This window comes from Sporothrix brasiliensis (assembly GCF_000820605.1).
Source record: "Sporothrix brasiliensis 5110 chromosome Unknown Cont20, whole genome shotgun sequence".
In the NCBI taxonomy this organism is placed as follows: Eukaryota; Fungi; Ascomycota; class Sordariomycetes; order Ophiostomatales; family Ophiostomataceae; genus Sporothrix; species Sporothrix brasiliensis.
The window spans coordinates 2,802,073-2,828,930 of NW_024467139.1; the positions used below are offsets into that span (position 1 = coordinate 2,802,073).

At 58.2% G+C, this 26,858-nt stretch overlaps 6 protein-coding genes across 6 annotated transcripts; 3 read left to right on the forward strand and 3 right to left on the reverse strand.

Annotated features, from left to right (window-relative positions):
- Positions 1 to 1,220: 1,220 nt before the first annotated feature.
- On the reverse strand, positions 1,221 to 4,382 carry SPBR_06511 (dynamin family protein; the record flags this gene model as incomplete). Its single annotated transcript, XM_040764767.1, has 3 exons — positions 1,221 to 2,745; positions 2,816 to 4,181; positions 4,289 to 4,382. The coding sequence occupies 3 exons, from the start codon at positions 4,380 to 4,382 to the stop codon at positions 1,221 to 1,223; spliced, it is 2,985 nt and encodes a 994-aa protein (XP_040616768.1).
- Positions 4,383 to 5,290: 908 nt separating this feature from the next.
- On the forward strand, positions 5,291 to 6,842 carry SPBR_07137 (mannose-1-phosphate guanylyltransferase; the record flags this gene model as incomplete). The annotated part of the gene is made up of 3 exons (XM_040765391.1): positions 5,291 to 5,365; positions 5,485 to 5,541; positions 5,637 to 6,842. 3 exons carry the CDS (start codon positions 5,291 to 5,293, stop codon positions 6,840 to 6,842), a joined length of 1,338 nt encoding a protein of 445 aa, XP_040616769.1.
- Positions 6,843 to 7,424: 582 nt separating this feature from the next.
- Positions 7,425 to 10,938, forward strand: SPBR_06457 (uncharacterized protein; the record flags this gene model as incomplete). The annotated part of the gene is made up of 2 exons (XM_040764713.1): positions 7,425 to 7,506; positions 7,529 to 10,938. 2 exons carry the CDS (start codon positions 7,425 to 7,427, stop codon positions 10,936 to 10,938), a joined length of 3,492 nt encoding a protein of 1,163 aa, XP_040616770.1.
- Positions 10,939 to 12,085: 1,147 nt separating this feature from the next.
- On the reverse strand, positions 12,086 to 14,039 carry SPBR_06899 (uncharacterized protein; the record flags this gene model as incomplete). The annotated part of the gene is made up of 2 exons (XM_040765155.1): positions 12,086 to 13,425; positions 13,502 to 14,039. 2 exons carry the CDS (start codon positions 14,037 to 14,039, stop codon positions 12,086 to 12,088), a joined length of 1,878 nt encoding a protein of 625 aa, XP_040616771.1.
- A 3,960-nt stretch (positions 14,040 to 17,999) lies between these two features.
- SPBR_06622 (uncharacterized protein) lies at positions 18,000 to 20,642 on the reverse strand (the record flags this gene model as incomplete). The annotated part of the gene is made up of 1 exon (XM_040764878.1): positions 18,000 to 20,642. The coding sequence occupies one exon, from the start codon at positions 20,640 to 20,642 to the stop codon at positions 18,000 to 18,002; it is 2,643 nt and encodes an 880-aa protein (XP_040616772.1).
- Positions 20,643 to 21,269: 627 nt separating this feature from the next.
- Positions 21,270 to 22,244, forward strand: SPBR_07612 (uncharacterized protein; the record flags this gene model as incomplete). The annotated part of the gene is made up of 1 exon (XM_040765866.1): positions 21,270 to 22,244. The coding sequence occupies one exon, from the start codon at positions 21,270 to 21,272 to the stop codon at positions 22,242 to 22,244; it is 975 nt and encodes a 324-aa protein (XP_040616773.1).
- Between the last annotated feature and the right edge of the window lie 4,614 nt (positions 22,245 to 26,858).

Below are 26,858 nucleotides of genomic sequence, written 5' to 3' on the forward strand. Positions count from 1 at the left end.
CCGCCCTTCTTCTTCCTCCTTTCCCAACTCTACGCATACACGACTACATATGTATCACGCTCCTATTTCTCACTCCTGGTATATACGGCATCATTTTGGTTAGCGTCGGGGAACACGTTTGTTCAGGTGCATCATGTGCATTATTGTCTCCTTGTGTTTTTTTTTTTTTTTTTTGGCTCTCGCTACATTCATCATATCAGTCCTTTACGTTTGTGGTTTCTTGCATCTACCACGTTTTATTATGTCATTGTCCGTCACAGCAGACTTGTCGGTGTTTTCTCTTTTTTTTGTTTTATTTTCTCTCGTTTTCTTCCTGTCACCCACTCTCATGGTTTTCATTGCGTTTCATAGTTGCATTTTTTTGTATCTCTTTACTCTCTCTTGAATTCGCAGGGCGAAACCAGTTTGTATAGGACGTTGGTGGGAGACATTGGGAAATGGGAACCTTGTCCTTTCGGTTTCCTTTGTTAATATAATCCGCCTTTTGACCTGTCTTGTGTATTTTGTCTTGGGACCATTGCTGGCTGCCTGTTGGAAGTAAAACGAAAAGTGACAATCTCAACATGTTTGCAATCATACCCATTTGAACGGATGCGTTTTGCGACTCGTCTTATGTCGAGGGTGTCTGTCTTTGTAGGGGTGAAATTAACTACTAATTCTGTTCCTGTTGCAATTTTCTGTGCTTGTGTTTCAGTGTTGCTATGTCTTTATAGTTTTGTCTTCGAGGTTCACTAAGCCTCGATGTTTATCGCAGACTTTGGCGGTTTCCCGTCTCCTAGAACTAGACGGTTATGGTCATCACCTTACAATTGCTTTTGATTTCTGTTATTTCATTTCTAGCCTGGTTATTAAATATTCCCACCACTGCTTGCCACAATACATTCTCTTTCCATACAATTCAAAGTCAAATCTTTCAAGCATGTCCGTATATCGCAACATGCACCCGTATCTTCGTGCTTTCCGTCTTCGTGCTCTCTTCCCCTCGCCGGGATGGAATATGGAATGTGGCTTCGATCACTGTCGTCCGCTCAAAACTAAAAACAAAATACAACCGCTATTCAATGTTGTACAAGGTGCGGAATTAAAAAGCAAAAGGGAAACCGGCGATGGGAGATGTAAAGACAAACGAAACAAACAGATCCGGAACAGCAATATAATTCATTATTCGTCATGGAAAGAGGGAATGGAAACATATTCAGCCACTGATATTGCCACTGAACCTAAACATCGCCATCCACCGTGGCTGGCACAGGCACTTGCGACTGCGGCTGGGTTGGCTGCTCTTGCGAGTACTGGCTCGAGTTCTCGAGGCGCTGGATGGACTCCATTGTGAGCTGGAACCGCCGGCGGTCGTCCTTGAGGCTGGCACGCTTTTGGGCCGTCGCCTCGTCTTCGCCCATGAGGTCCAGGAATGTCTGCGGTGTTGTCCTATCAAAAACGCCCAGCTGGTTGTCCAGGTACGACTTGGAGAGCTGGTCCGTGACGTCCGGCAGCAGACCGGACGAGATGTGCATCGTGCACGTGTCGACAAAGCGCGTGGCGGCGGTGCGGTAGTAGCCGCGCACGTTGGCGCAGACACCCAGCTCGCGGGTGTATTCGTCCGCGCCGAGCTTGGCGAGCTCTTGGTTCATGATTGTCTTCTCGCGCGCACGCTCGTCGTCGCTCATGATATCCCAGTCCTTGGGAAGGGGCCGCTCCTTGCCGCGCTGCTCGCCGAGGTAGGCCACCATGCGGTAGTAGTGGCGGTGCCGCGCCAGGAGGTTGCGCTCGGCCTCCTCATTGCGCGCCATGGTCTCTCGGTCCAGCGTGTGGTACTTGCGCGTCTCGAGCTGGTAGTGTTGCAGGAGCGTCGTCTGCACCTCGCTCATGCGGTCGACCAGGAACTTCTTGAGGGCGGATGAGGCGTGTTTGTAGATGAGCCGCTTGCGCAGGTTGCTGAGCGCGGTTGAGAGGAGCTCATGTAGTTTGGTGTCGAGCAAGTTGAAGACGCGTTCCAGCAACTGCATCAACGGGTCGATCCAGGGCCGGATGGCCTCCATCGACAGTGAGTTGTAGATGTCTCCGGTGACGATGTTGGGCATACCGGGCCGCATCTGAGCATCGATGATATCGCGCACCGCCTGGAGAGATCGAGCCGACCGTTGAAGCGGCTGGCCAGTCCGTGAGAAGAGGACACGCTTCGAGCCTGCGCCGAACGCAGGACTATTGTCGCCATTTTCGGACTGGTCTTCTTGTTTGACCGAATCGTTGAGCCCACGGGCACGCTTGGACGGGGTGCTGGGGCCGGCGGGATCGGTTTGCCCATCGAGGAATGTGCTGTGCTGCCGGCGACGGGGTACGGAGTTGGCTGGGGCGCCGGAAGGGGGAACAGACGCATGTCCGGGCGCGGGAGAGCCACCGTAGATGCTCGACGCATCGTCGTTGTCCGCAGATGTCAGGTCGATGCGACCATTGTTGTCGACGACGTGTCTGCTGCCGCTGGCTAGGCCATTTGTGAGGGACTCCACCTTAACCTTATACTTGGGCTTGAGATCCGCAATTGCCTTTTTGAATTCGCGAAATATCTCGTTGAGTAGCCGCAACATTTCTTGCGGCCCGTCGATTATCGCTCGCACCTGCGACGTGAACGCAACGAGACTGCGGCGGATCTCGAGCTCGGGATTTTCGGGAACGTCAGGCAGCTGAGCCAGCTCGTAATTGACGTCAAGAAGTTTCATGGACACCTTCTCCTTGATCTCGGGAAGACTATGCGGAGGATGTTAGCTGGGCTGTCTGCCTCGATATTTTGTATTTTGTACGTTGGAAAGCCACTGACCACTTGGCAAACTCATGACCGAGCTGCTGGGACATGAAGGCCACAAGACGATTGACTCCACAGCGGTCCTCAAATTCGCGGAAGCAGTCGCGCCACTCCTGGTTGGCCATGCCCGGCAGCTGCTTGTTGAAGAAGGCCTCCTCGAACGCGCCCTGGCGCTCCAGCTCGTCGGCGGGCCTGGATGGATCGCGGTGGGACGATTGGACCATCTCGTTGGGGAGCAGATCTTCGGTGACGATGGGCCTCGCTGTCATAAAGTACCCGTGGCCAACTTTGTGCTGCTCGCCGCGGAGCATGGCCATCCACTGGGCGGCAGCTGTTGGGTTGGGGGGGAGAAGGTCCGCCTTGGTCATGATGCCGATGGTGCGGGCCTGAGCCTTTTTCTCACGGATAATCGAAAACGTCGAGGACGTCTCCGAATCGACATTCATGGGCACAGCCCAGAGGATGATGGCTTGCTTGTGGGAGATGTATTTTGCCGTTAGGTTGCGGACGACCTGGACGAGGTACTGATCTTCATCCTGCTTGGCACTGGTGAACACGCCCGGCAGATCGTAGAAGCTGAGATCAGCAAGTCCCGGCGCGCTGATGTCCAAGGCGACCGTGTTCGGGCTGAAGGCGGCTTCGTTTCGGATGGCGTCGCCGCCGTCGCTGGACAGCGGGTGGTACCGGCGCCACATCTCGCCCGTGCCTGGCTTGTACAGGCTGTGGTCGCGGTTGGGGTTCAGAGTGGCAATCTGGGCCCACCGCAGCGTCTCCTCAATCTTGGAGGGGTCGTTGAGATTGGCAAAGTCCTTGATGTCCCGGCGCTTCTCGAACCAGGGACCAAACGGATTGGCACGCGTGACGCCCTGCGGCGGACGGTAGTCGTAGTCTTGCTGCAGAGAGATGCGGCAGGCCCAGGGCCCGCCAGCCTGTGCACCCGACAGACGGATGTGGACGGGGCAGCGGGTGCAGGCGCCCTCGCTGCGCGGCAGGTAAATATCGGAGAAGCCCGACATGAGGCTGGACTTGCCGGCAGACTGGTCGCCAACGAGGACAAGCTCGGGCAGACTGGTGACATGCTGGATGCCGAGCGACTGGAGCTCGCCCAAGGTGTCGTTGAGCTCCTTGACCTTGTCCCCGATGGCCGTGAAGCCATGCGAAACGAAGCTAACGTTGGGGCCTTGGTGGGCATGGGCAGGAAACGCATGAGGTGCGTCAAGGCGGTCCAGGATGCTCTCGGCGGGCTGCGTCTTAATTTTTCGAACCTCCATGAGGATCGGAGCATCATCGTCGTCGCCGCCGCTGCCGCCGCCGCCGCCACCGCCACTGCCGGCGTGGCTGTCGGTAATGGTCTGACGGCCGATTCGGGTGTCAATGCTAGCTGGGGGCTGTTAGCTCGTGATGCCGAAGCACGGCCAAGTAGACCAAATGAAGCAAAGCAAGGAGGAAAGCAGACGGACGTACGGGCGCCTGATCGGGCAAACCGACCATTCTGTTCTTGTGATGCTGTTGCCAGCCGGTTCGCGGCCGTGTTGACTCCGGCAGCAGGAGAACCACCCGGCTCTTGCTTGACCAGCCGCATGGCAGAGGTCTCTGTCAGACTCCGCGACGAAACAGTGCTTGCACTCATTCGTGCTGCATTAAAGCCCCCAAATGTGGAAGCTGGAACATGTGTACTTGAAAGTAAACAAAGGCAAACAGAGGACCGAAAGCAGCGGGCGTAAGACACGATTAAAAACACAAACGCAAAGCAAACGGCGGTCAGCGATTGAGTGAATATCACGGCGAGTGTCACGGTGAATTTCGTTCGTGATTTGAAGCAAAAAAGCTGCCGTGAACCTACGCGTGAATATGGAAGTCCCAGCAGTTGTGCAAACCGTCTGTCGAGGGAAGGAGCCATGGACGCGGTGTGCACTCAGAGCGGTGGTAGCAGCTGTTAGTGACATGCGGGTGGTTTGCGGGTGTTCTTAACAGACGGCATCTAAGGAAGGAGCCACCAGCGAGAGCTCGCACTTGCCCAGGCGTTTCGCTGTTGCTGGGCAAGTTCAGGGGAACAAAAGAGGGTCCTCCTATTCAGGCAAGACCAATCAGGCAGCGAAGAACGCTGGACGGATCGAGCAGGAACAAGTACTTAGACGGAAACCGGCAAAACGAATAGTCCGAAAAGAGTCCCTTTTGGGCTCGGGTCACCTAGCACGAGTGGATGACTAGCGTCTGATTGGCTCAATGTCGACTGCACAGTGCACTCCAGCGATGCAAGGTGGGCTGGTGGCGGTGGGCACCGCTACAGCTTGGAGCTCTGAAAAGGGGGGCAGTCGGAGACACTGAAATTGGCAGACAAACATCAAACCTGTCCTTGTTGGGAACACGAGTTTGTCTATACCGCAACTTGTCTTCTCCCATTGTTTTGTGTCCCTTTTTTTCTGCAATCTACAGTCCCTCCGTATACACTATACACTTGTTCTTCCCAATCCGCAACACACAGCAACAATGGCGACTCTCCAACTCCCCCAGCGTGCGAAGTCAAACGGTGTGGCCACCCCCACGACCAAGGCCGTCATTCTGGTGCGTCTGAAGACAAGGACGAGCCGAGCAGGCTGGCGCGGTGCGAGGCATGAGGTGCACGGCCGAACGATGTGTAACGATATCAGCATGGGCATGTGGTGGCTGACAATGTTGTCTAGGTCGGTGGTTCGTCTCGCGGCACCCGTTTCCGGCCGCTTTCTCTGGATGTTCCCAAGGTACGCCCTCTCGATTCTTTCGATCCTTTCGATCCTTTCGATCCTTTCGATGTAGAGTTGGGCCGTCTCGTCGACTAACCGGCCTGCGTTTGCAGCCCCTCTTCGATGTCGCCGGCCACCCCATCATCTGGCACTGCGTGACGGCCATTGCCAAGGTGCCGTCCATCCAGGAGGTGTACCTCATCGGCTACTACGACGAGTCGGTGTTCCGCGACTTCATCAAGGACGCGTCGAACGAGTTCCCCAAGCTGTCCATCAAGTACCTGCGCGAGTACCAGGCGCTGGGCACGGCCGGCGGCCTGTACCACTTCCGCGATGCCATCCTCAAGGGCCGCCCGGAGCGCCTGTTTGTGCTCAACTCGGACGTGTGCTGCTCGTTCCCGCTCGGCGAGATGCTCAAGATGTTCACGGAGAAGGACGCCGAGGCCGTGATCCTGGGCACGCGCGTGTCCGAGGAGGCGGCCAGCAACTTTGGCTGCATCGTGTCGGACAGCCACACGCGGCGGGTGCTGCACTACGTGGAGAAGCCCGAGAGCCACATCTCGAACCTGATCAACTGCGGCGTGTACCTGTTCAGCACGGAGGCCATCTTCCCGTCGATCCGCACTGCGATTAAGCGCCGCACGGACCGGCCGTCGCGCCTCGTGTCGTACCCGTCGTCGGACAACCTGGCGAGCAGCTTCATCGAGTACGACAACGACAACGACGAGCAGAACAACGAGGTGATCCGCCTGGAGCAGGACATTCTGTCGGACATGGCGGACAGCAAAGAGTTCTTTGTGTACGAGACGCGCGATTTCTGGCGGCAGATCAAGACGGCCGGGTCGGCGGTGCCGGCCAACGCGCTGTACCTGCAGCAGGCGTGGCAGACGGCGTCCAAGGAGCTGGCGGCGCCCGGCCCCAACATCATCCAGCCCGTCTTCATCCACCCGTCGGCGCACGTGGACCCGACGGCCAAGCTGGGCCCCAACGTGTCCATCGGCCCGCGGGTGACGGTGGGCGCCGGCGCGCGCATCAAGGAGTCGATTGTGCTCGAGGACTCGGAGATCAAGCACGACGCGTGCGTGCTGTATTCCATCATTGGCTGGAACAGCCGCGTGGGTGCGTGGGCGCGCGTGGAGGGCTCGCCGACGCCGGTCACGAACCACAGCACGACGATTGTGAAGAACGGCATCAAGGTGCAGACGGTGACGATCCTGGGCAAGGAGTGCGGCGTGGGCGACGAGGTGCGCGTGCAGAACTGCGTGTGCCTGCCGTTCAAGGAGCTGAAGCGGGATGTGGCCAACGAGGTGATTATGTAGACGGGCCCTTGCTGGCGTCTGCACGCTTGCCGTCCGTTATGTTTGTGTTTCTTTTGCGTTACTTTTGCGTTTATTATACACTCTCCGATGGAGGGAAAATAAATTCAAGTCGAGCGAGGAAGTTCCGGGCCTTGGCTCGTGATTGTCTTGTGCCTGAGAGCCTTCGGTTGATAGTATCTCTTGATCTTCTAGCTGGTCTCTCTTTGATACGAACCCTCGTTATGTTTACAGTTTTTTATCACTTGTTGTAGCCCGCGTGTCTGCAGAGGTTTCTAACTCTGGACTGTAATTCCAGTTCTGCGCAATCCGAGGAAAGTGCGACGGTGCCGCGTTCTTTCCGTGTTCACAATTCTTGCGTTACTGTAAGCCGTGCTGTTCGCTCTTGCCATGTTGGCGAGACACAATGCAATCAATGGAAGGAGCTACCGGGAATGCCCCTTTTCGTGTCAGGATTTTGAAAGGCACCAGTTTTGGCAGAAAAATTGTCAATTTATAACACTCTTCTGCGCCAATTCAAACAGGTCAAACTCGTCGCATACGGTACGTTGTACCTTGATATCTCAAAACAAACGCATACGGTACATGAACGCCAAGAGGAAATCAACACAACAGGACAAAAGGCGACACACATTCAACCCAACACACAGTCACACTCGCCAAACCCGTCTGGCTCCAACTCGTCATAGTCGTCCGGATCGTCATTCGCCACCTGAGCGCCGCCGTACCAGCCGCCGTGCTGTTTCTCCATGTGGCTGTAGATGAGGTGGGGGTCCACCTGCGCGCCACAGTAGAAACACCAGTGGGTGTGGCAGCCCGGCACGGGGCACGCGATGTGGTCGCAGCCGCCGCGCTTTTCGGTGACGGTGCCGCACCCCGGGCACGGCTTGTAGCGGTGGACGGGCGCGGCGTCCTTGCCCCGTGCCGCCTCGGCCGCCTTGGCCTCGCAGTCGGCACACTGCCAGTCGACGACGTCGGGCGGCGCGCCTTGCGCGCAGACGCGCTCGGCAAACGGCTGGGCCAGGCCGCAGTCGTTGCACCAGGCGTAGATCCAGGTGCCGGCGCGGGCGACGGCGGTGCGCAGGTTGCCGAGGGTGTTGAGGCCGAAGCGCGCGACGACGGCGGGGGCGGGCCGGCGGCGGCAAAAGGGGCAGTGCAGGGCGGCGACGTTGAGCAGGCGGCCGCGGGCGTTGAGGCCGTACCAGTCGCTGTGGCAGCCGGCGCAGATGCGCTGGCCGCAGCCGCGGCGCCCGCAGGCGGCGCGCAGGTTGCGCTTGCTGGCAGCCGCAAAGCAGAGGCTGCAGGCGTCGGCCTCGGCGCGGCGGGCGGCGATCCAGCGGCGCAGCTCGGCGACGACGTCGTCGACGTTGCGGACGGCCTTGCCGTGGAGGGCCAGCGCCAGGGTGTTTTGGCCCTGGGGCGGCGGGAGCACCTCGACGGCGGCGGCGAAGCCCTGGACACCGGCGGTCGAGATGGTGTAAAAGAGGCTGCGGCCGCTAAGCGGCTCGAGAATCTTGCCGCCGGTGTTGCGCAGCAGCCACTCCCGGCCGTTCTCGTCGACGAGCTGGCGGGCCGAGGTGGCGACGTCGACGACGGTGGCGACGGCGCCGGTGGCGCAGGCGGGGCACTCAAACGCCTTGGCTCTGAAGCCGGGCGGGCGGTAGGCGGCGGGCCAGATGACGCGGCTCAGGCAGGTGCGGCACTCGACAAAGGGCGCCTGGGTCACGGCCGCGGCGTCGTTGGCCTGGGTGCCGGCGGCGCGGCAGTAGTGGCACTTGGGCCGCACGACCAGGTTGTCCGGGTTGTAGACGACGTACTGGCTGCGGCAGGCGCGCACGCTGCACTCGACCCACCACAGCGGGGTGGCGGCGGTGTCGGCGGCGGAGACGTGGGCGGCGACGCACGCGTCGTGGAGGGCAGGGGTGGCACAGGTGCAGGCGGTCTTGTCGCACAGGCCGCAGATGCCTTGGGCGGCCATGATGGTGACGGAGCGGGGGAAGTGGCAGACGCGGCAGACGACGGTGGGGCCCATGGGGGCCTTGGTCTTGTCGGGCTGCCAGCCGACGCGGGCCGTGAGGGTGGTGTCCAGGTTGATCTCGGCCAGCTTGTAGTCGACGAGGGCCTGGAAGAGGGCGCGGTCGGCGCTGCGGAGGAGGCCGGTGGCGCCGTCTCTGGGCGTGGTGGTGCCTGCGGCCAGGCGGGCGACATAGTCCTGGTCGGCGGACAGCAGCAGGTTGAGGCAGTTGGTGTTCCAGGTCTCCGGGACGTCGAGCGTGTTCCAGTGGGGCGCAAAGGCCAGCAGCTCGCGGTCGGCGGCGTCGCGCAGCGGCGCGAGGCCCATGCGCAGGGACAGGGCGGCCAGCAGGGCGGCCGGGCGCGGGCCCAGCAGGGTGCCCGGCACAATGGTGTGCAGCAAGACCTTCCAGAACTTGCGCTGGTGCTCGGGGCGGGCGAGGGCGAGCGGGATGCGGGGGACATGGCCGGGGTCGCCGGGGCGGGCGGTGATGGCGGCAATGTGGCCGGGCAGGTCGTCTTCGGTGGCGACATAGGTCAGGCGAGCCAGGACGCGCCCGAGGCGGCGCAGGATCCGGGCGTCGCAGGAGCGGCCAATTTCGAGCAGGTCGCCGCGGGTGAGGCTGACCGGGGCGTCGTTGTCGTTGTCCTCTTCGTCTTCGTCGCCGCCTCCACCCGCCGTCGTCAGCTTGGCAAAGTCCACGGTCGGGTCGAGCAGCACACAGGGGAACTGGTCGGCGGCCGGCACGCTGGCGACGAGCTCGAGGATCTCGGCCTCGTAGTCGTACGACTCCTCGAGCCACTGCTTGAGGCGGGCCTTCTTGTCGGCGTCGGTGGTGGCGTCGACCTGGCGGCCGAACTGGGCCAGCAGGTCGTCGCGGGCCGGGTTGAGGCGGTCGCCGCAGACGGTGCGCCAGAGGCTGCCAAAGACGGGGTTGACGGTGATGGCGGCGACGTCGGTCTTGATGATGTCCTGCAGGTTGGCGACGACGAGACCGCGGTAGGCCTCGTCGGCGCGGTAGCGCTGGCTGAAGTCGGCCATGGCGGGCTTGCGGGCGGCGACATGCTGCTTGAGGTCGGCGAGGCCGACGCCGATCTTTTCCAGGTTGTCGCGGGACCACTTGCTGACGTCGGGGGTGTCCTGGTATACCCAGTACTTCTTGGCTTCGGGGTCCCGCTCGCCGGACAGCTTGTCGAGGTGCACGGTGTCGCGGTAGCGGCAGTACTTGGCCAGGTGCGCCGCGCTGCCGGCCTTGGCGCCGCCCGTCTCCTTCTTTTCGACGCCCATCCAGGTCAGCAGGACGCCGATGGTGACCTGCGCGATGGCGGCCGCACCGCAGCCGTTGGGCATCTCGAAGCACGCGCCGCCCGTCCGGGCGGAGAGGTAGGTGAATGGGGCGAGGGTGTCGACGAGGTCGCTCTGGACGATGCTGAAGACGCGCGCCTGCTTGCGGCCGGTGCACAGCGTGCGGGCGAGCGTGACCCAGTCGGCAAACGCCGCAGCCTGGGGCCCGTACAGCGACGCGGTGGTGTGATTCTTGCTGGTCAGCGCGTCCATCTCACGTATGCGGTTGACGCCGCCGGTGGCGGGCGTGTGCGGCGGGGCATCGGCGAAGACGACGACGACGGTGCCGACGTGGTCGCGCATGTTGGCGTACATGCGGGCCAGGCCCGTCTTGGCGGCCTCGGGCCAGTCGCCGCCGTGGCTGGCCTGCAGGTTCCGCGCAAAGTCGAGCAGCTGCGTGCGGCTGGCCTTGGCGTTGGACGGGACATGGTCCAAGTCGGCGCGGGCGTCGAGGCCGTGCCAGCCGGACCACTCGGTGAGGGCGCCGCCGCAGTAGTCGCGGTAGGCGACGATGCCGATGCGGGAGAAGCAGCCGGTGAGGGCGGAGATGCGGATGATCTCGGGCAGCGAGTCGTTGAGGGCGTGCAGGTAGATGCCCATGGACGCCGTGGCGTCGGTGACGATGCAGAGGTCATAGACGCGCGTGTCCTCCATGGTGGCGGTGGAATGGGATGGGGGTTTGAAAACAAAAGAAGAAAAAAAGGAAATGGAAAAGGAAAGGCACGGCGGCCAGTGCCTTAAGTATCGTTGTCGTCAAGCGGCATCTTGGCAAGGCACATCGCGATCTTGACAGGGCCTCAGCCAGGGGCAAGGCGGCGCACGATCATCATGGCGCTTGATTTGCTTGGCCTGGCGTGGATTGGCCTCAGCAGCATCCGCATCCATCGCAGCAGTGTTGGGATTTCCCCGCTTGACTCATGTGGGGATTGTGTCGAGGTACGACTTACAACGACTGTGTACTGTGGGAAGAGGTTTGGCGTTGACGATGGCCTGATTTGGGGATCACAGGCAAGAAACCGGGCAGAGCCTGGCCTCAGTGGCTGTGAGTCTGATTGGAGACGCGATACGGGGCATAGCTGCAACAAGAGTTGGTTGACAACACGCGGTTGAAAAGTCTAATTGGACTGTTGGTGGATCCTGGCTGCCAAGACTGAGGCCAACTCTCAGGAGCTTTGACGCCGAGCAGAGTCAACAGCGAAATACGGCCGCAAACGGCCTCAACCCAAGCAATGAAGCTTGAACAATACAGTGGAACAGTCACCGGATGCGAAACGCAAGGAGTAGCCATCGTATGGCAGCAATAACGTCGACAGATCCCCGAGGGCCGCGGCAGTTTCTTATCGTGCCCACCTTGATTCTTGCACTGTAAGTGCAGCATATTTTAGAGCAGCAAATTCCTCGAGCACATTGCAGGTCCACCACTGACAAACAAATGTCGTCCTCCGCCTAGACACTCGAAACAGAATCCGCAGTTTGGTAAACGGCAAAGGCCAGCCCCGGCTCTGTATCGTGACTCACCGGCGCTGTGGCCCGACGATTTCTCAACATCACGGGCTGGCTGTGCTGATTTACTCGACACTGTGCAAAAGACAACTCTACAACGACAACCTGGGCTTCATGGCGAGAAGTGACTCATATTATTCGTAAATGTATGTGAAGAATGTCCCGAGTCGCGTGTATTCTACCGCGGACGATGCCGACATGATCATGAATCGTAAGGAATAAGAAGAACCAGGAAAGAATGGACGAATGAAAGGATGCTGACTACCGCATAAATGACCAACAGCCAGCAGACACAACCAGCAGACAACCAGCAGACAACCAGCAGACAACCAGCAGACAACCAGCAGACAACCAGCAAGCACCAAGTCCCTCGCCCCCCACGCCCTCACACAAACAGCCCCAAGTTCTGCCCCCGCTGCAGCTGGAAACGGGCAAATACGCTGACGGGGTCGCGGTGGCCGCCGTCGTCGTACGGCCGGACAATCCACACGGAGCGCTTCTTACGGGTGTGCGGTGGGCCGTCGCCGGGGTTGCCGGCACGGTTTGGGTTGTTTGGGTCGTTTGGGTCGTTTGGGTCGTTTGGGTCGTTTACGTTGTTTGCGTGGCCGGCCTGACCGTCCATGTTGTAAAACGACGCCGGGTTGGCGCTGGCGTCGTCGTCGGACATGGGCGGGACGGCCTGCAGCTGCAGCAGGTCCGGATCGCTGAGGGCGACAATGGACAGGCGGGCCATGCGGGTCTCCACGGCGGCGGGCGGGCCGTCGAGTTCCGTGTTGAAATCGCCGAGGCGGGCGCCATACGTGCGGGCAACCAGCGCGTCGTCGGACAGCGGCGCTGGCGTGGGGGCTGGAGCCGAAGCCGCTGTCGCCGCTGTCGCCGCTGTCGCCGCGCCTGTCGGTGTGCCGCCAGCCGATGTCCCGCCGGCGGCCGGCGAAAGGCCCGCCCACAGACTGCGTTCGGGCTTGTGCCAGCGGTCGACGGCGGTGTCGATGATGGTCTTCTCGGCGGCCGTGTCCAGCTTGATGCCGAGCATGGACCCGAGGAATATCAAATGGTGCGCCAGCATCTGCGCCAGGTGCTCCTTCATGGCCAGCCACAGCGTCGGGCTGTGGCGCATCTCGGCGCCCAGCAGGTCGTGCGGGAACGACGGCGACGTCGTGAGGCGCGTGCTGTAGGACACGCCGAGGATGACGCCCACGACGAGCAGCAGCAGCGCGCGGTGCGTCGTGCGGTCGCACTTGGCCAGGAACTGCGGCGTCAGGACGCGGTCGAGCCGCCGCACGATGCGCGAGCCGCAGACGTGGCCGGCAATGCACAGGTCCCGGTGCGAGACGCTGCGCGTGCCGGTGCCTGTGGCGGTGGCGCTGCCGTTGTCGTCGCCGCCGCCGCCGCGCCAGCCGCTGTGGGCGAGCGACGTCGTAAACAAAAACGTCTGAAAGTCTGCGGGCAGGCGGTCGTCGACGGCGGCGCGGAGACTGTCGGCGTGGCCGACCATGTCGTACAGCAGCGCGACAATGCTGCTGGTGCCTTCGGGCGGCGCGTGGTCGGGGCTTGTGAGCCAGCGAAGCAGCGTGTCTTCAAAGAGGTCGTGCGTGGAGGCGGAGGCGGGCGCTGTGGAATCAGAAGAAGGAGACTCCGCGACGGCTGGTGGTAGTGTCGGCCGCTCGACTTGGTCCATGAGGGTGCGGATGGAGGTCGGGATCTCGGGTGGTGGTCCGGCCTCGCCTGCGACGTCAGTAAGAAGGGATGGGCACAGGGCGCGGGGGGCGGGGGGAGGGGGATGGGGGATGACGGCACGCACTCCTTTGAAAAATGTCGACGTCGACAAACCGCGTGCGCACGCAGTAGCAAAACGACAGCACCTTGCGCTCGTAGCCGCGCACCGCCGACGACAGGCACGGCTTGCACGGGTTCTCCCTGCTGCACTGGATCTTGAGCATCTTGCACCGCAGACACGCCCGCTGGCGCCGCACTTCGAGGATCTTGGCCCGCTCCTGCGACGACAGCTTGCTGCGGCGGCGTGTGCTCGGCGGCCGCGATGACCGGCCGCGCACGGCGTCGGACGACGAGCCAGAGCCAGAGGCGGAGGCCGACGAGGCGGACGGGAGGGTCGAGCCGGACGAGGACGAGTGCACAAGACGGGGCGGGCGCTGCAGCGGCACTAGGCCCTGTGGCGGTGGCGGCTGCGGGGACTTGGTCTGCTGGAGCTGGCTTTGCAGAAGGTGCTGGTCGACTTGGCTTTGTGACGGCAGCTGCTGCTGTGCATATTGTGCCACGTCCAAGGACGACGACGTCGGCGACAGGGTCGAATAGACGGACGAGACACCGTCCTCCTCCATGATGGAGGGAAGGCGAGACGAGGAGGCGAGATGAGGTGAGGAGACGAGGCGAGGAGACGAGGCGAGGAGACGAGGCGAGGAGACGAGAAGATATGGCAAGAGTCGAGATGAGACGAGGAGGTAAAGAAACCGACGAACCGACAGAGGGGAGAATATGAAGGACAACAAGACTCAGAGCAACATCAAAAAACCAAAGATTCAGCTCGAGTGGTAGACCGCTTTCTTGTTTCTTGCTCTCTTGTTATTTTGTATCATGTCACAGACTCCTTTCTCTCGCTTCTTGCTTCAGACGTTGAGAAGTGTCCAACAAACTGCAACACCATGTCCACTCTCGATCATCGGCAGGCAGTGGCAAGGTCGGCGCCAGGCGGAGCTGAACTCGACGTGACAAAGAGGGACTAACGGCGCTTCTTGTATTTGATTTATCTGTCCAAGAGGGCTAGACCGGCAAGGGAAGCTGACACGGCGGGGGCAAAGGGAATGAGAATTAAACGAGAAGTTAAAAAGTAAAGGAGAGAACAAGAGGGTTAATGTAAAGGATAAATAAGTGAGAATTAAAATAAAATAAGAAGAAAAAATCATAAAAACAAACGTCAAAGGAGCTGCGTCAATATTGAATACAGCTTCGCATCTTGTCTGAGGGGTGGGATGACAGAGGCTGAGCATGGCCGGGGAAGAAGTAGCTTGAGGGGATGAAGAATTAAACAAAGAACGTAAATAAAAAGACAAAAAAAAGAACACTCGACAGAACACACGACAGAACACACGACAGAAGACAACCCATGCCAGGACTGGGGCATTTCAGCAAGGCAGGCAAGACAGGCAAGACAGGCAAGACAGGCAAGACAGGCAAGACAGCAAGACAGCAAGACAGCAAGACAAGACGCCCCCACAGTATCGAGTCAATAAAACAATAAAATAAAACAATAAAACAGCCCACCGCCCAATCCAGACAGACAGCAAGGCCAGCGTCAATACGAGGCTCAACTGCGTACAAACACGGCCCCTGCCCAGCTCAAACTGACGCTGTGGTGCCTGGCGCTTGCAAATGGGTGCATCGCCGTGTGACGGACAGACGCCGACGGACAGACGACAAGCCAGACAGCCAAGACACATGAGACAACGTACGTCCATCTTGCCTACGGCCCTCAAAATCGACTTCGGTCACAAGTCGGCACGAGTCGGCACGAGTCGGCACCAACGCATACTTCGTTTGATGTGTTGTCAGAACGACTTCTCTGTAGACGCAAGAGTCCGCCTTCAAGACCTCATGGCACGTCTTGCACCCTCTCTTGGCTTGGGTGGCTCCTGAGTATTTGAACAAGGGTGCTTATTCTATTATTGCCTCCGACCTCTTTGTCTAATTTCTCCGAGACTACTCTTAGCACCCACGCCAGGGCATGTCCGTCCATCTGCCCTGCGCTGTCTCCGTACAACCCACGAGCTCCATCCAACTCGATAGGCGGAAGCTAGTGCCGGCCAGTACTGCCAGGCAGGCTCTTTTAGTTTGGTTTGGCAGGGTCTTTCGATATTGTCCTTTTTGTCGGTGTTTACGGCGTCCTACTCCATCACTTTCTGCTTACTTTTGCTTCCCTTACAGGACATCCGACCGGCAATCACCGTTAGATCACGCTGGAGTTTGCATGGCGTGGTTGATTTTCGTCGATTTCGTCTAGATTTTCGTCTATTTAATTCCTCGAAATCCATTCCCATTACCGCCGATCGTCACGATACGATCTCAGGCCACACAAGGGCGATCTGCTTCAGATAGCCCACCCGTGCGTGCCCACCCTTGTCCGCCCGTTCCCACTGTCCCACCGTTCCACCCGTCAACCACAGACTACCACGGCCATGCATCTGATCAGGAATGGTCTCGGGCGAAGAGCTAAACCAGCAACGCGCTCAGCCCACACCTTTGTCTCAACAACCCGACGAGCGGCGGAGGTGGATTCAAATAGCTTAAAAAGGCAGGAAGAGAGGACAAGACAAGGAGGACAAGACAAGGAGGACAAGACAAGGAGGACAAGACAAGGACAGACGACTCGAGTAAGCGGGCGCGTGTGTAGTCTCGACTTTTTTTTTCTTCTTATATCTTGCTTTCCCTTCCCTCCCGCATCGCTCCGTTGCCCTGTTGCCGTCCTTCTGCACTCCATAATTCACGCTGTCACGCCCCCTGACCACCAATAGGAAGCCCTGTTTCTCTCGTTCGTCTGTTCGTCTTGACCATGCCAGCTGAACTCGACCCACTCGTGGCCCAAGCGGGTCCTAGTCAAGCTGAAAGACCTCTAACTAGCAAACCCAACATTCAACAAACCCATGCTAAAAAAAAGAAAGCAGCAAAAACATGCAGCGTCCAGGCTCATGGTCCGGTCCCACAATCTCGGCACCATGCCGTGCATGTCCATCAGACAGAGACATGAGAGATGAGTTGGGAGACGGTCGGGCCAGATTAGGCACTTGTTTCTTAGTCTGCAGCCTACGACCGTCAGACGGTTTCCCTTTTCGTGGCTTCGTTCTCCGCTCCTCAAACCCGTATTTGGCGATTTACCCAACCCCCTGTCGCTCAACAATGGACGCGCAAACGTCATAATTCGTGATGCGCGCCAAATCCGCTTTTCTGTGTAGATGGCCCATCCACTGACCACATGTATTCGCTGTAGCGCTTACGAAACAAGCATTCCATTCATTTTATTCTTCAACATTCGGTGCTTTGTGGTATTTGTTGAGCACGTCTCGTCTCAACAGACGCGTGACGTTCCTGGACCTGAACAGACGACTTTTCGAGGCCAGACGGCGATTCCTTCTTTCCCTCCTACGAAGCAACGTTCCGACAGCTGCGCAGGTCGAGATCAAGCACGGTCATGCAAGGGAGGGTCAATGGGGAGCTTCGGCGTGGAGGAGATAAGGAACAAAACCCAAACAACACGAAGAACGCTCCGTAGACGAAAAACAATAGAAACGCCTGCAACACGTGAGTGCTGCGCATTCTTCGATGAGCTGACCATAAATGCGTGGGGACATGGACATGCCATCTCAGCCCATTGGCAAGGCTGTATGTCGTACGCTGCCCTTTGTATGACTCTGTGCTCGCTGCCGAATCCGGGCATAAGAGTGGCATACTGCGGACGCATAGTCCGTACTCTTTGCCAGACTCGATTTGGGACAATGGGGCCAGCAGGACGAGCAGGAACAGCAGGAACAGCAGGAACAGCGGCGTCTCCTTGCAGAATATGCCGTAGCTGTGGAGAAATGAGAGAACGGGGAAAGAGGAGAAGGGGGCACGGCCAGCTGAACAAGAAACACGACTGGGTCTGTGATTGGCTTGTGGACAGGCGGTGCCCCAACGCAGCAACGGCATATTGGCCAAGGAGTGCACATCGCGTGCTCTTGAAGGACTTGATGCACCTCACTGCAACTCACTGCACCTCACCTCACTGCACGTACATCAGGCAGGGTGTCATCGTTTGGCGAGACGGCTTGGCTTCATTGTGTATCCAAGATTGCTGTCCCAGGACCGTGGCTCTGCTGTACACCGAAGAGATGTGACGCCGAGAACGACAACGCACGCAGTGCCGATCAACCGGCATCCGTCACATCAGACACTTGTTGCTGTTCATGTATGCCGAAGACGAGGACGGAGTGAGGGTTCAATGCAACATCAATCGGGCATCGGCCGGACGCATGCCGAAGGAGGGGAACCGTGGCAAACGGACATAGATTTAAATAAAATAGAAAAAAACAACAGGAAAACCGATGAATATTATTCAAGGACGTACAAACTAAAAACCAATAAGCAACGCCAAAAATAATACACTTTTACATTAAAGCTAACAATGTGAATAAGAATACGACGCAAGTAAAACAAGAGTAAAACAAGTTCATGAGTTATGGTATATGCCAGTCCAAAGTCCATTACAAATCGTTATTCATTATGGTCATGCAACCTCCCCCTCCTCCATTTCACTTTCCTGCAACGTCGTCCATGGCGGCCACCAGACTGGCAATCTGCTCGTCCAGCCGGTCAATTGCGGGTTGCGTGTCGGCGTGCGAGACGGCCGTGGCTGCCGCGTCTCGCAGGACGGTCGCCGCCTCGAGGTAGGTGGCCATGGTGTGGCGTGTGCGTTTTGTTTTGTCGCTGCTGGTGGCGGTGGTGGTGGTGATACCGCCCACCGCTCCCTTTTGCTGCCCGCGGAAGCAGGCCCACCGGGCCACGCCGACGCAGCAGTCGCGCACAATGGACGTGCCCAGGTCGGGCAGCGAAAAGGTGGTGCCGCGGCGCGGCGAGGCGTCGTACGCGAGGATGGCGCGGGCGATGTGGACGGCATCCCGCACCTGCCGCAGCGTCTCGGCCTCGACGCGGAGCCGCGCGACTTCGTCGTCGAGGCCGGTGGTGGCCGGTGCCAGGATGCCGTACTGGTCCACGCAGTCGGCAATCTGCAGGTAGCAGTTGATCTCCAGGATCCAGACGACGGCGCGGTGCAGCTGGACCTGGCCGCCGTCGGCACTGCTTGTGTTGTTTGTGCTGCTGGCGCTGTTTGTGCTGCTGACGCCCGCTGCCAGGCTGAGACGGCCGTCTGCGTCCCGCTGGCGCCGCAAGTGCGCCGGGCAGGTCGTGCGCTGCCACTGCTCGAGCAGGGCGTAGACGGACTCGAGCTGGTCGGCGCGGACGCCGCTGCGGCGGGCGGTGGCGTTGCTGAGGGACACGAGAGCCTTGCGGGCAATGACGGCGAGGTCGAGCACGGCGTCGAGGTAGCCGCGGGCCTCTTCGTGGTGGCGGGGGAGGGCGGGCAGTCGTTTGGGGGCCGATGTCGACGTCGACGTCGCTGTGGGCAGCAGCAGGTGGTGGTTGCAGTCGGGAATGCGGCTCAGCGTCTTCTTGTCGAGGCAGTCGAAGCTGTCCAGGCCGTAGACATGCCAGAACAAGATGGTGCGGCGGTCGTGCAGACGCGCTGCGGGGGCCGTCGGGTCGGACGATGTGCATGCCGTCGACAGAGGCTGGCTGCCCACGTCGGGCACGTCAATGCCCGACTGCATTGTCATCAGCACGAGCGAGTCGCGTGTCAGGTACAGTCCGGCCAGGTGCGCGTGCAGCTGCGAGAGCGTCGCTTCTTTGTTTTTTCCTCCTCCACCACCATCACCACCTCCTCCTCCCCCTTCGTCCCCGCTGTACTTGAAAAACACCATCAGAGCCAGCGCCTCCAGGTCGTCGAGCCGCGCACGGCCGCCGCTGCGGTTGGCACTGAGCTGCGCCGCAAAAAAGGCCTCGCGGAACTGCTCGGCCACGCGCTGTTGCTGGCGCCAGATGCGGCGGCGGTCGTCGCGCGTGGCCGACAGCGGCGGCGCCGTGAACGGCAGGCCGCGGCAGGCCACCGCATAAATGATGCTGAGGCTGCAGCGCCCCGCCTGGTAGTCCTGCCAGAAGGCGTCCTCCAGCAAAATGGGCAGGTAGAGCGTCGCGTAGGCAAAGTAGGCGCGCAGGGCCCGGAGGAACGTGGCCTCGTCCAGGCCGCAGCGCGTCCAGGGCGGCGGGTCGTAGCCGCCGTCGCTGAGGCCGTCCGCCAACGCTGGCCCTCCATGCTCCTGTGGAGGCGGCTGTGATGGCTCCTGCGATGGCTCCTGTGATGGCTGCTGCGTGGCTTGCAACGTATATGAGTGCACCGGCAGGCTTGCATCCGAGGCCGTGGGCAGCGCCTGTACCTGCGCTGGGTGCATCTGGTTGAGCACCAGGGGCTGAAGGTCCGAAGACGACATTGTGTTGCCGGTGCTGCTGGGCCACGTTGGCAGCGGTCCGTATGCCGGCCCGTCCGGATAGCCTGTAAAGATCTGGTCCAGGAAGAAAATGCTGTCGGCGTTGAGGTGGAACGGGTCGTCCAAGAACATGAGGTCCTCGGCCACGGACGACGAGGGTGGCGTGTTGATGGAGGCGATGGAGTGGAACGTGTTGATGTTGCCGGCGGACGAATTCACGTTGTACGACAGGCTGGACTGGGGATGCAGTTGGGGCTGAGAAAGAGGCTGGGTCTGGGACGACTGGGGCGACTGGGACGGGGCCAGGAGACTATGAACTGCATTACCCTGGTCACCGACTTCTAGATTTATGGACGCCGGCGTGGCCAGTGACGACGTGGACATCGACGACGTGGACATGGACGGAACTATATGCTGTGGAGGACGGCCGAAAGACGACGTCGAGCTGTTTGTCGCCTCGTCCACCGACGCCATGGATGCCGTCGACACCGGGCTGGCGCCCGCAGTGGCGATGCTTGTGCCCAGACGGCTGGCTGACGGTGATTGGCGGCCTGGTACGCCACCGCTCTGCCGCAATGTGCGTCGAACGGAGGTTGTTGGGGTCTGCAGCTGTTCGGACGACGTCGCCGGCGTGGAGAGGGCCGCGGGAGACGACGGGGTCCGGGTCTGTGCCTGCCGACAACGCCCGCGCAGCCGAATGTCGTCCGAGTCGTCCATGCGGCACGGCACACCGCGCAGCGAGCACTGCGAGCACGCTGTGTGGCCCGTGTCGTTGCGCGACAGGCGATCGCATTTGATTTTGCGGCGGTGACAAAAGTCACACGACTCGCGGACCATGCCCCGACGGAGGCGCATTACGGTGGGGTGTGCGGGTGGGTGAGTGTGTGTTTCAACGTCTAGCGCATGTGTGTTCGTGTATGCGTTTGCGTGTTCGCTGATTTGTCGTTGAGCACGATCTTGGGCTGAGGTGAGAGACGTCGGTATATAACGGGTATTGTGCGGGGTTTCTCCGGAGAATGTGCGGCACTTTCGCCCAAGCGGAAAATTCGATTCGCTGCGCGGACATTTCCGAAATCCCCGTTTTCACACGAAGGGCAGGTCCCACAAATATAGCCCAATCACATTATACAAAATCTCCGCGCTCAACGGCGACGTCACGGCGATAACACAGCTGTTGTTGTGCAACTTGTCTCGCGATGTACAGTAATGCGACGACTACGGTCGGTGTAGACAAAAATAGACAGAAAAGACGCAGATAACAGGCAGCCGTTTAAAGATATTAAACTGATGAAGACGGTCAAATCTCAACTGTATAAACATGTCAGCCTGAGCAGCATCACCACGCACTCGGCTCTACATCTCGACGCTCAACAAACCCAGCGCGTAGAGAGGCTGCAATACGTCGTACATTCATACGTCGTACATTCTATTTATCAGACGACCTGGCATCCTTCTCGCTCTCCAAGATAGTCACCTCCCACCATGAACAGCTCCAACTCGTCGTCCTCCTCCTCCTCCTCCTCCTCCCACGTCCCGCCCAATGGCGTCGGCGCTCTGCCGTTCACGCCGCTCATGGTGCCGGCCGTCGTCTTTGCCATTGCCTACGGCGTGCTCCTGTTTCTTCAGCTGCTTGTGTCCGCCCGTTTCTGGCGCTATTACGGCAATGCCATCGGCATGCTCTGCGGCCTGCTGCTCGAGCTCCTGGGCTACATTGCCAAAGTCATGCTCGCCCACGACCGCTTCGACAAGAACGGCTACATCATGTACATCATCGGGCTCACGCTCGGGCCCACGTTCTTGTCGTCGGCGCTCTACCTGTCCATCAGCGCCCTCCTCCGCGCATATCCGGCGGCCCGCGTCCCGTTTCTCGGCCCCACGCTGTTTTCCACTCTGTTTATTCTGGGCGACTTCTTGTGTCTCTGCTTCATCGGCGTCGGCGGCTCGCTCGCGGCCATCTACGCGGACCAGCCCATTGGTGTCGACCTCATGATTGCCGGCCTGGGCACCCAGATCTTGTTTACCTCCATTTTTTGCGTCGTCCTCCCGTGTCTGTACCGCCGCCTCTCGCGCGTCAACAACATCGACAACGTCAACAACGCCAACAATACCACACGCGGTCTCGGCCAGCGCACCACCCGCTACGGCATTCTCCTCGGTGTCGCCGCCGCCTGTCTCTTCGTCCGCTCCTGCTGGCGTGCCGCCGAGCTCAGCGGTGGCTTCAACGGCCCGCTGGCCTCCAAAGAGGGTGTCTTTATTGCGCTGGACAGCATCCCCATCCTCATCATGTCCGTCCTCCTCATGGCCGTCCATCCGGGCTTCTGGTTCCAGGATACCCGCAACCGCAGCCGCAGCCGTCACTCACCACTGGCCACCTCCGCATTTGCCCGCTACGAGCACCAGATGATTCTGCACTCGCGAGACACTCCGGACATGCTGGTCAAGATGGGTGATGTATAGGTGGTGGTTGGGAGGTGATATATGTGGTTTGATGGACGTTGTTTTGATAGCATCGTTTGTTTACGCAGTCTTGCCTTGTCGTTCACGGGGAGTTTGTTGTACTATCACTTGTCTCTTTTGTTTTGTTTACATCCAATCTCAAAAGCGTCTTGTCACGTACAATCATTGGTAGATGTCAATTAAGCTTTATCAAAACGCAGCATTCACATCATAAGTATGAAGATCGTATCAACAGCACATCCACTACGTCTGTTCCCGTCTGTTCGACCTCCATCTCCATACAGCAGCCGGCACCGCACTAGCTACAGCGCAAATCTCGCTTCGTAAACGGGCAGTATCGTATCTGTTCGCAGTACTCAACTCAGTACTCAACTCAGTACGCAACTCAGTACTCAACTCATTACTTCCCTCCGCACTCTTCTCTTCTTGTTCACCGCCCTCCAATTTTAACATTGCTCATTTTCAGCCGGGGAGAGAGGAAGCTGCACGCAACGTCCAAGCGATGCATATTCAGATGGTTGGGAGGGCGGTCAGAGAGTATTGCGCACAATGTATTGGACGCCATGGTACCAAGGTTATACACTTGTCCAGCACGTGGCACTCAGACACACTTGCATGTGCCAATACACATATGCAACCCAGCGTCTTTTGGACAGCAAAGTGCATCTCCAACGCCGGTCAAATCACGAGAATCCTCAGCACGGGAGGCTCGAGAGGACAAGAACCGGCCGGGCGCACACGGCAGGACACTCCAATACGGATGTGCTTGGGCCAGCAGGCGGCCGCGAACGAGGATCCGCCCCATCTTGCCCGTCATGACCTTCCCCGCATCTGAGCCACGTCCAAGTGACAATGTGACGATGCAGCCACGGACTCGCTCAAGCCTCTCTCCAGCGGCCGGCCCACTGCAGTCGGCAGTTCCGCATGGGCGTTCCAAGCGCACGAATTCTCCTCGTCTCCGCGCTGCCCAAGTCCTTCTCGCAAGCTTTATTGATTTTGGAAATGACATTTGCACCATTGGATGGCTGGTTGACAGTAAACGACCGTGCGCAACGTCAATCGATTTTCTCAAGAGGGTATATGGCGGTAAGGTACGTCGTCGTCTTGTCGACGCTTGGGGACGCGGTGCCTGGACCTTTTGGCTGCCCGTGCGCGGCGCCAGAGCAAACCACTAGGCTTGTTTGGAGGCAATTGGGAGGCATGGAGGATTTGTACGGAGCACTCCGTAGGCCAATGTTCTTTGCATGAGAATGAAAAAAGGACGGATTGAATTGTCCCCGTCTTCTCTCTCTTTTAAGATTAAGACGTCCTCGCCCGTTGTTTGTACGTGTCTTTGGCGCAAACCATCCTCAACAAAACGGTTCGCTGTGTGCTGCCATCGGCGGTCCAATGTTGCATTGAATCCGCATTGGTCGCCTGCCATGCATGGGGCACACGCAGTTCGGTAACGATGCAGCCCTCGTCCCGTTCGTGTGGCGAGGCGCCTCGTTCCTGAAAGAGATCCAGGCGAGTCTGTCGTCCACAGCCGGCGCATCGGCTGCAACTGATCTCTGATATTGTAATTCTAAATGGCTTCCAGGTTCGGAGCTGGCCCGAAATTCTCCGGCGTGGGTTGCCGAGTTCACGTCAAGTTAACGAGTTTGCAGTTGTGTGATCCCTTCTTGAGATGAAGTTGTTGACGTATGACAATTGGTTTGCTTTTCCTCTGATTATTCTTCCTCTGATTTATTCTTCCTCGTCCCTGTCTATCTACTTTCAGACCAAAGTAGGACTGGGTGCAGTCTATGCCAGGGCAAGTTGGGTGTAGAACGTACTAAGAGATCCTAAACTAATGACGGGAGAAGGACAACGCGATTGAGAAATAGCGTGTGCTGGAAGCTAACGTCGAGAGACAGTCAACAAGGCCAAGATAAAAAAAGAATATTTTTCTTATAAATGAGCAGAGTATAGCAAGAACGTATAGAATAGAAAAGAACTAATAAACGTGGTATATTGTCGATCATTCATTGCTCTGTCTGTCCTGTTGGCGCAGAATCTTCCCCAGGACGGACACATGCTTGGACGTTTTGACTTTTAAACATTCTTGCCACCACGGACAATAAGACAAAATATGTCCTCTCTCTGTAAACAACACAGAAACAGCCGCCCTTGCTTCACAAGTGTCGTTGTTCGTTACCTCGACATTGACCTCCTCGATTCCATGGGACATACATGTCTCACTGGAATGCCGCCGTTGGGATGTGGTGGCTAGCGCCGCAGCGACGATCGTCTCCTCCCATGTGTGGGCAATAGGCTGCAGTGGTGTATCCACGCGTGGACTGGCGACGTGAGGGGTTGGAGTGTGGAGGCAGACTAGACGGAGAGGTTGGCAGTTCTGACTCTTGATTTACGACTACGGCTTCTTTCTGCTTTTGACATTTTTGCTAGAACTGTAAAGACGCACCACATCACAGTCGTCAGCCTCTGACTGCAGAACGTTGTCTGTGCGGGAATATATGAGGAAAATCGTATTGTACAGATAGTTTTTTAACCTGAACTGGTATTTATTTCTACGGCTTTGAGGCCCACCAGCAAACGTTATAGGGTCGCAGGGGCGACACGAGGACGCAAGGGATGCTGGGAACACTGGGGATCACGGTCAGGGCGGCGGGTAAAGGCACCAAAACGAGTTGAGATAGCTGTCGTCCACAGATCGCACGCTGATCCGGCTTCGGGTTAGATGGGTCGCGCCCGGACCATGGCTCTGGCCAGGCCCACCGTCAAGTGGCAAAGCCGTGCCATTGAGAGTGCTGGACGTTTGTCCAAGTCAATCCTGTCACTCCTGTCACTTCTGTCACTTCTGTCACTTCTGTCAACACTGCCAATGCAGTGATGCCAAGATACACAAAATGCAAGGGGGAAGAGGAGGCGAAATACACCGCCGACCACTTGTGTTTGTGTTTAAACGGCAGAGAGAGTGAGAATGCCCGCTTCGCATTTCTGCTTTCCTGTTATTCTGTCTCGCCCAACGGCTACGGCTGCAGCATGTCCGTCCTGCAGCACTTCTGCATGTCTGAGCTTGCTGTTTCTTTGGTCTGCCTTTTTAGTGGTCTTTGCCTCTTTCTATGCTCCTTTTTTCCCTCTTCTCCTTTCTCCTTTCTTCCAAGGCAGACTAATTAGAGATACCGGGGTATTTTCAAAAAGTACCTGACAATTTGCATCTCCGACAGCTTGGGTCGTCTGATAGGACGGCCATCTTGTCCCTGGACCTTGTCAAATATAAAAACAAAAACAGTTCCCTTTATTATGTACCACCACGCCTGGGATCTCCCATCACACACAATTTTGCTGGTTGCCCTTCCTGTTGGTCGATGAATCGTGTTATGTCATTGTCAATGTGTGACTCCGGCCCCCCAAAGATCGACGCCAGGGCTGAGGCGGGACGGACTGCAACTGCAACGCAACTCCCTGGACCTGGCGCCTCTGTCTTGGGACACGCAGTAGGGCCGTCGAGCACCCGTACAAGGTACTGCACAGCGCACATCACTCATGGCAGTGACAGGGAAACGCAGAATGCTACTCGTTTGGGACCGGATATGATCCGGCCGAGGGCTGCCAGTGTGACGATCCTTGCAACTGGGGACTTTACATGTTCATCCTCCCGTCCCGCAGCGGTCGATATCCTCGTCGCCTATGCGGATAGGGTACGTTGTAGCTGTTCTCTTCTTTGTTCTCCAGGGCATCAGTCGCATCCAATTTACACAAAATATGGCTGCCCGTGGCTGAAACATGCCCGGAAGGCGTGATTCAAGACAGGAGGAGGAATAGCTGAAGAGAACGAGGAGCTGAAGATGTGGCAAAAAGCGAGGAATTTAATTACAAGCGTGGCTTTTCATAACGAATTCAGCTGTCATCACAACGACAAGGAACTGGCACACAAATCGAGACGGCGATCGAGTCCAGGGCATCTTTGCCAGCGAAGCGGTCTAGCTGTTTGTCAGGGGTGCTCATGGCGCACGCCGAGGTCATGTCCAGCGTATCCTCTGGTCCTCTCCAGGGGTTGTTCAGGCCTGCCATGTCTAGCCACCTGGGGTTTTCCGGCCCGCAGGTGCTTTGCTCGTTTTGGACTTTTCCTGCGCCAGTCTGTCCTGAGGCTCGACTGCCCTGTCACCGGCCTTTTTCTTAATACGGAAAAGATATTCGGCCGACGAGTGCGTGGGCTCTGGGATCGACAGTGAAAAGTGACGACGGAAAAAGAAAGAAGCAACAGAAGAAAAGAAAAGACGAAAAGATAAAAAGATAAAAAGAAACGAAAAACGAGTTGAGTGAGACACCCAAGAAAAGCAGAGGCAAAAAGCGGGAGACCTTCAAGACACCGGCAGACCGGATCGACAGACAAGACTGCCGGGAGAACAAAAGTAAACGGAGGAAATAACCACGTTGGTCCAAGGCCGAGTTTACTAAACGCGTTTTATCTCGTGATTTTCTGCCTGGCTCTTAAACAATTCGTATCTTCCACGGCAGGTCACTTGTCTCCTCGCCTTCTCATCGACCTTTGCGCTTTGATGTTGTTAGTTGTAAACACGGGCCACCTACAACAAACTATTGAAAGCCGAACCAAACATTGAGGCCGGC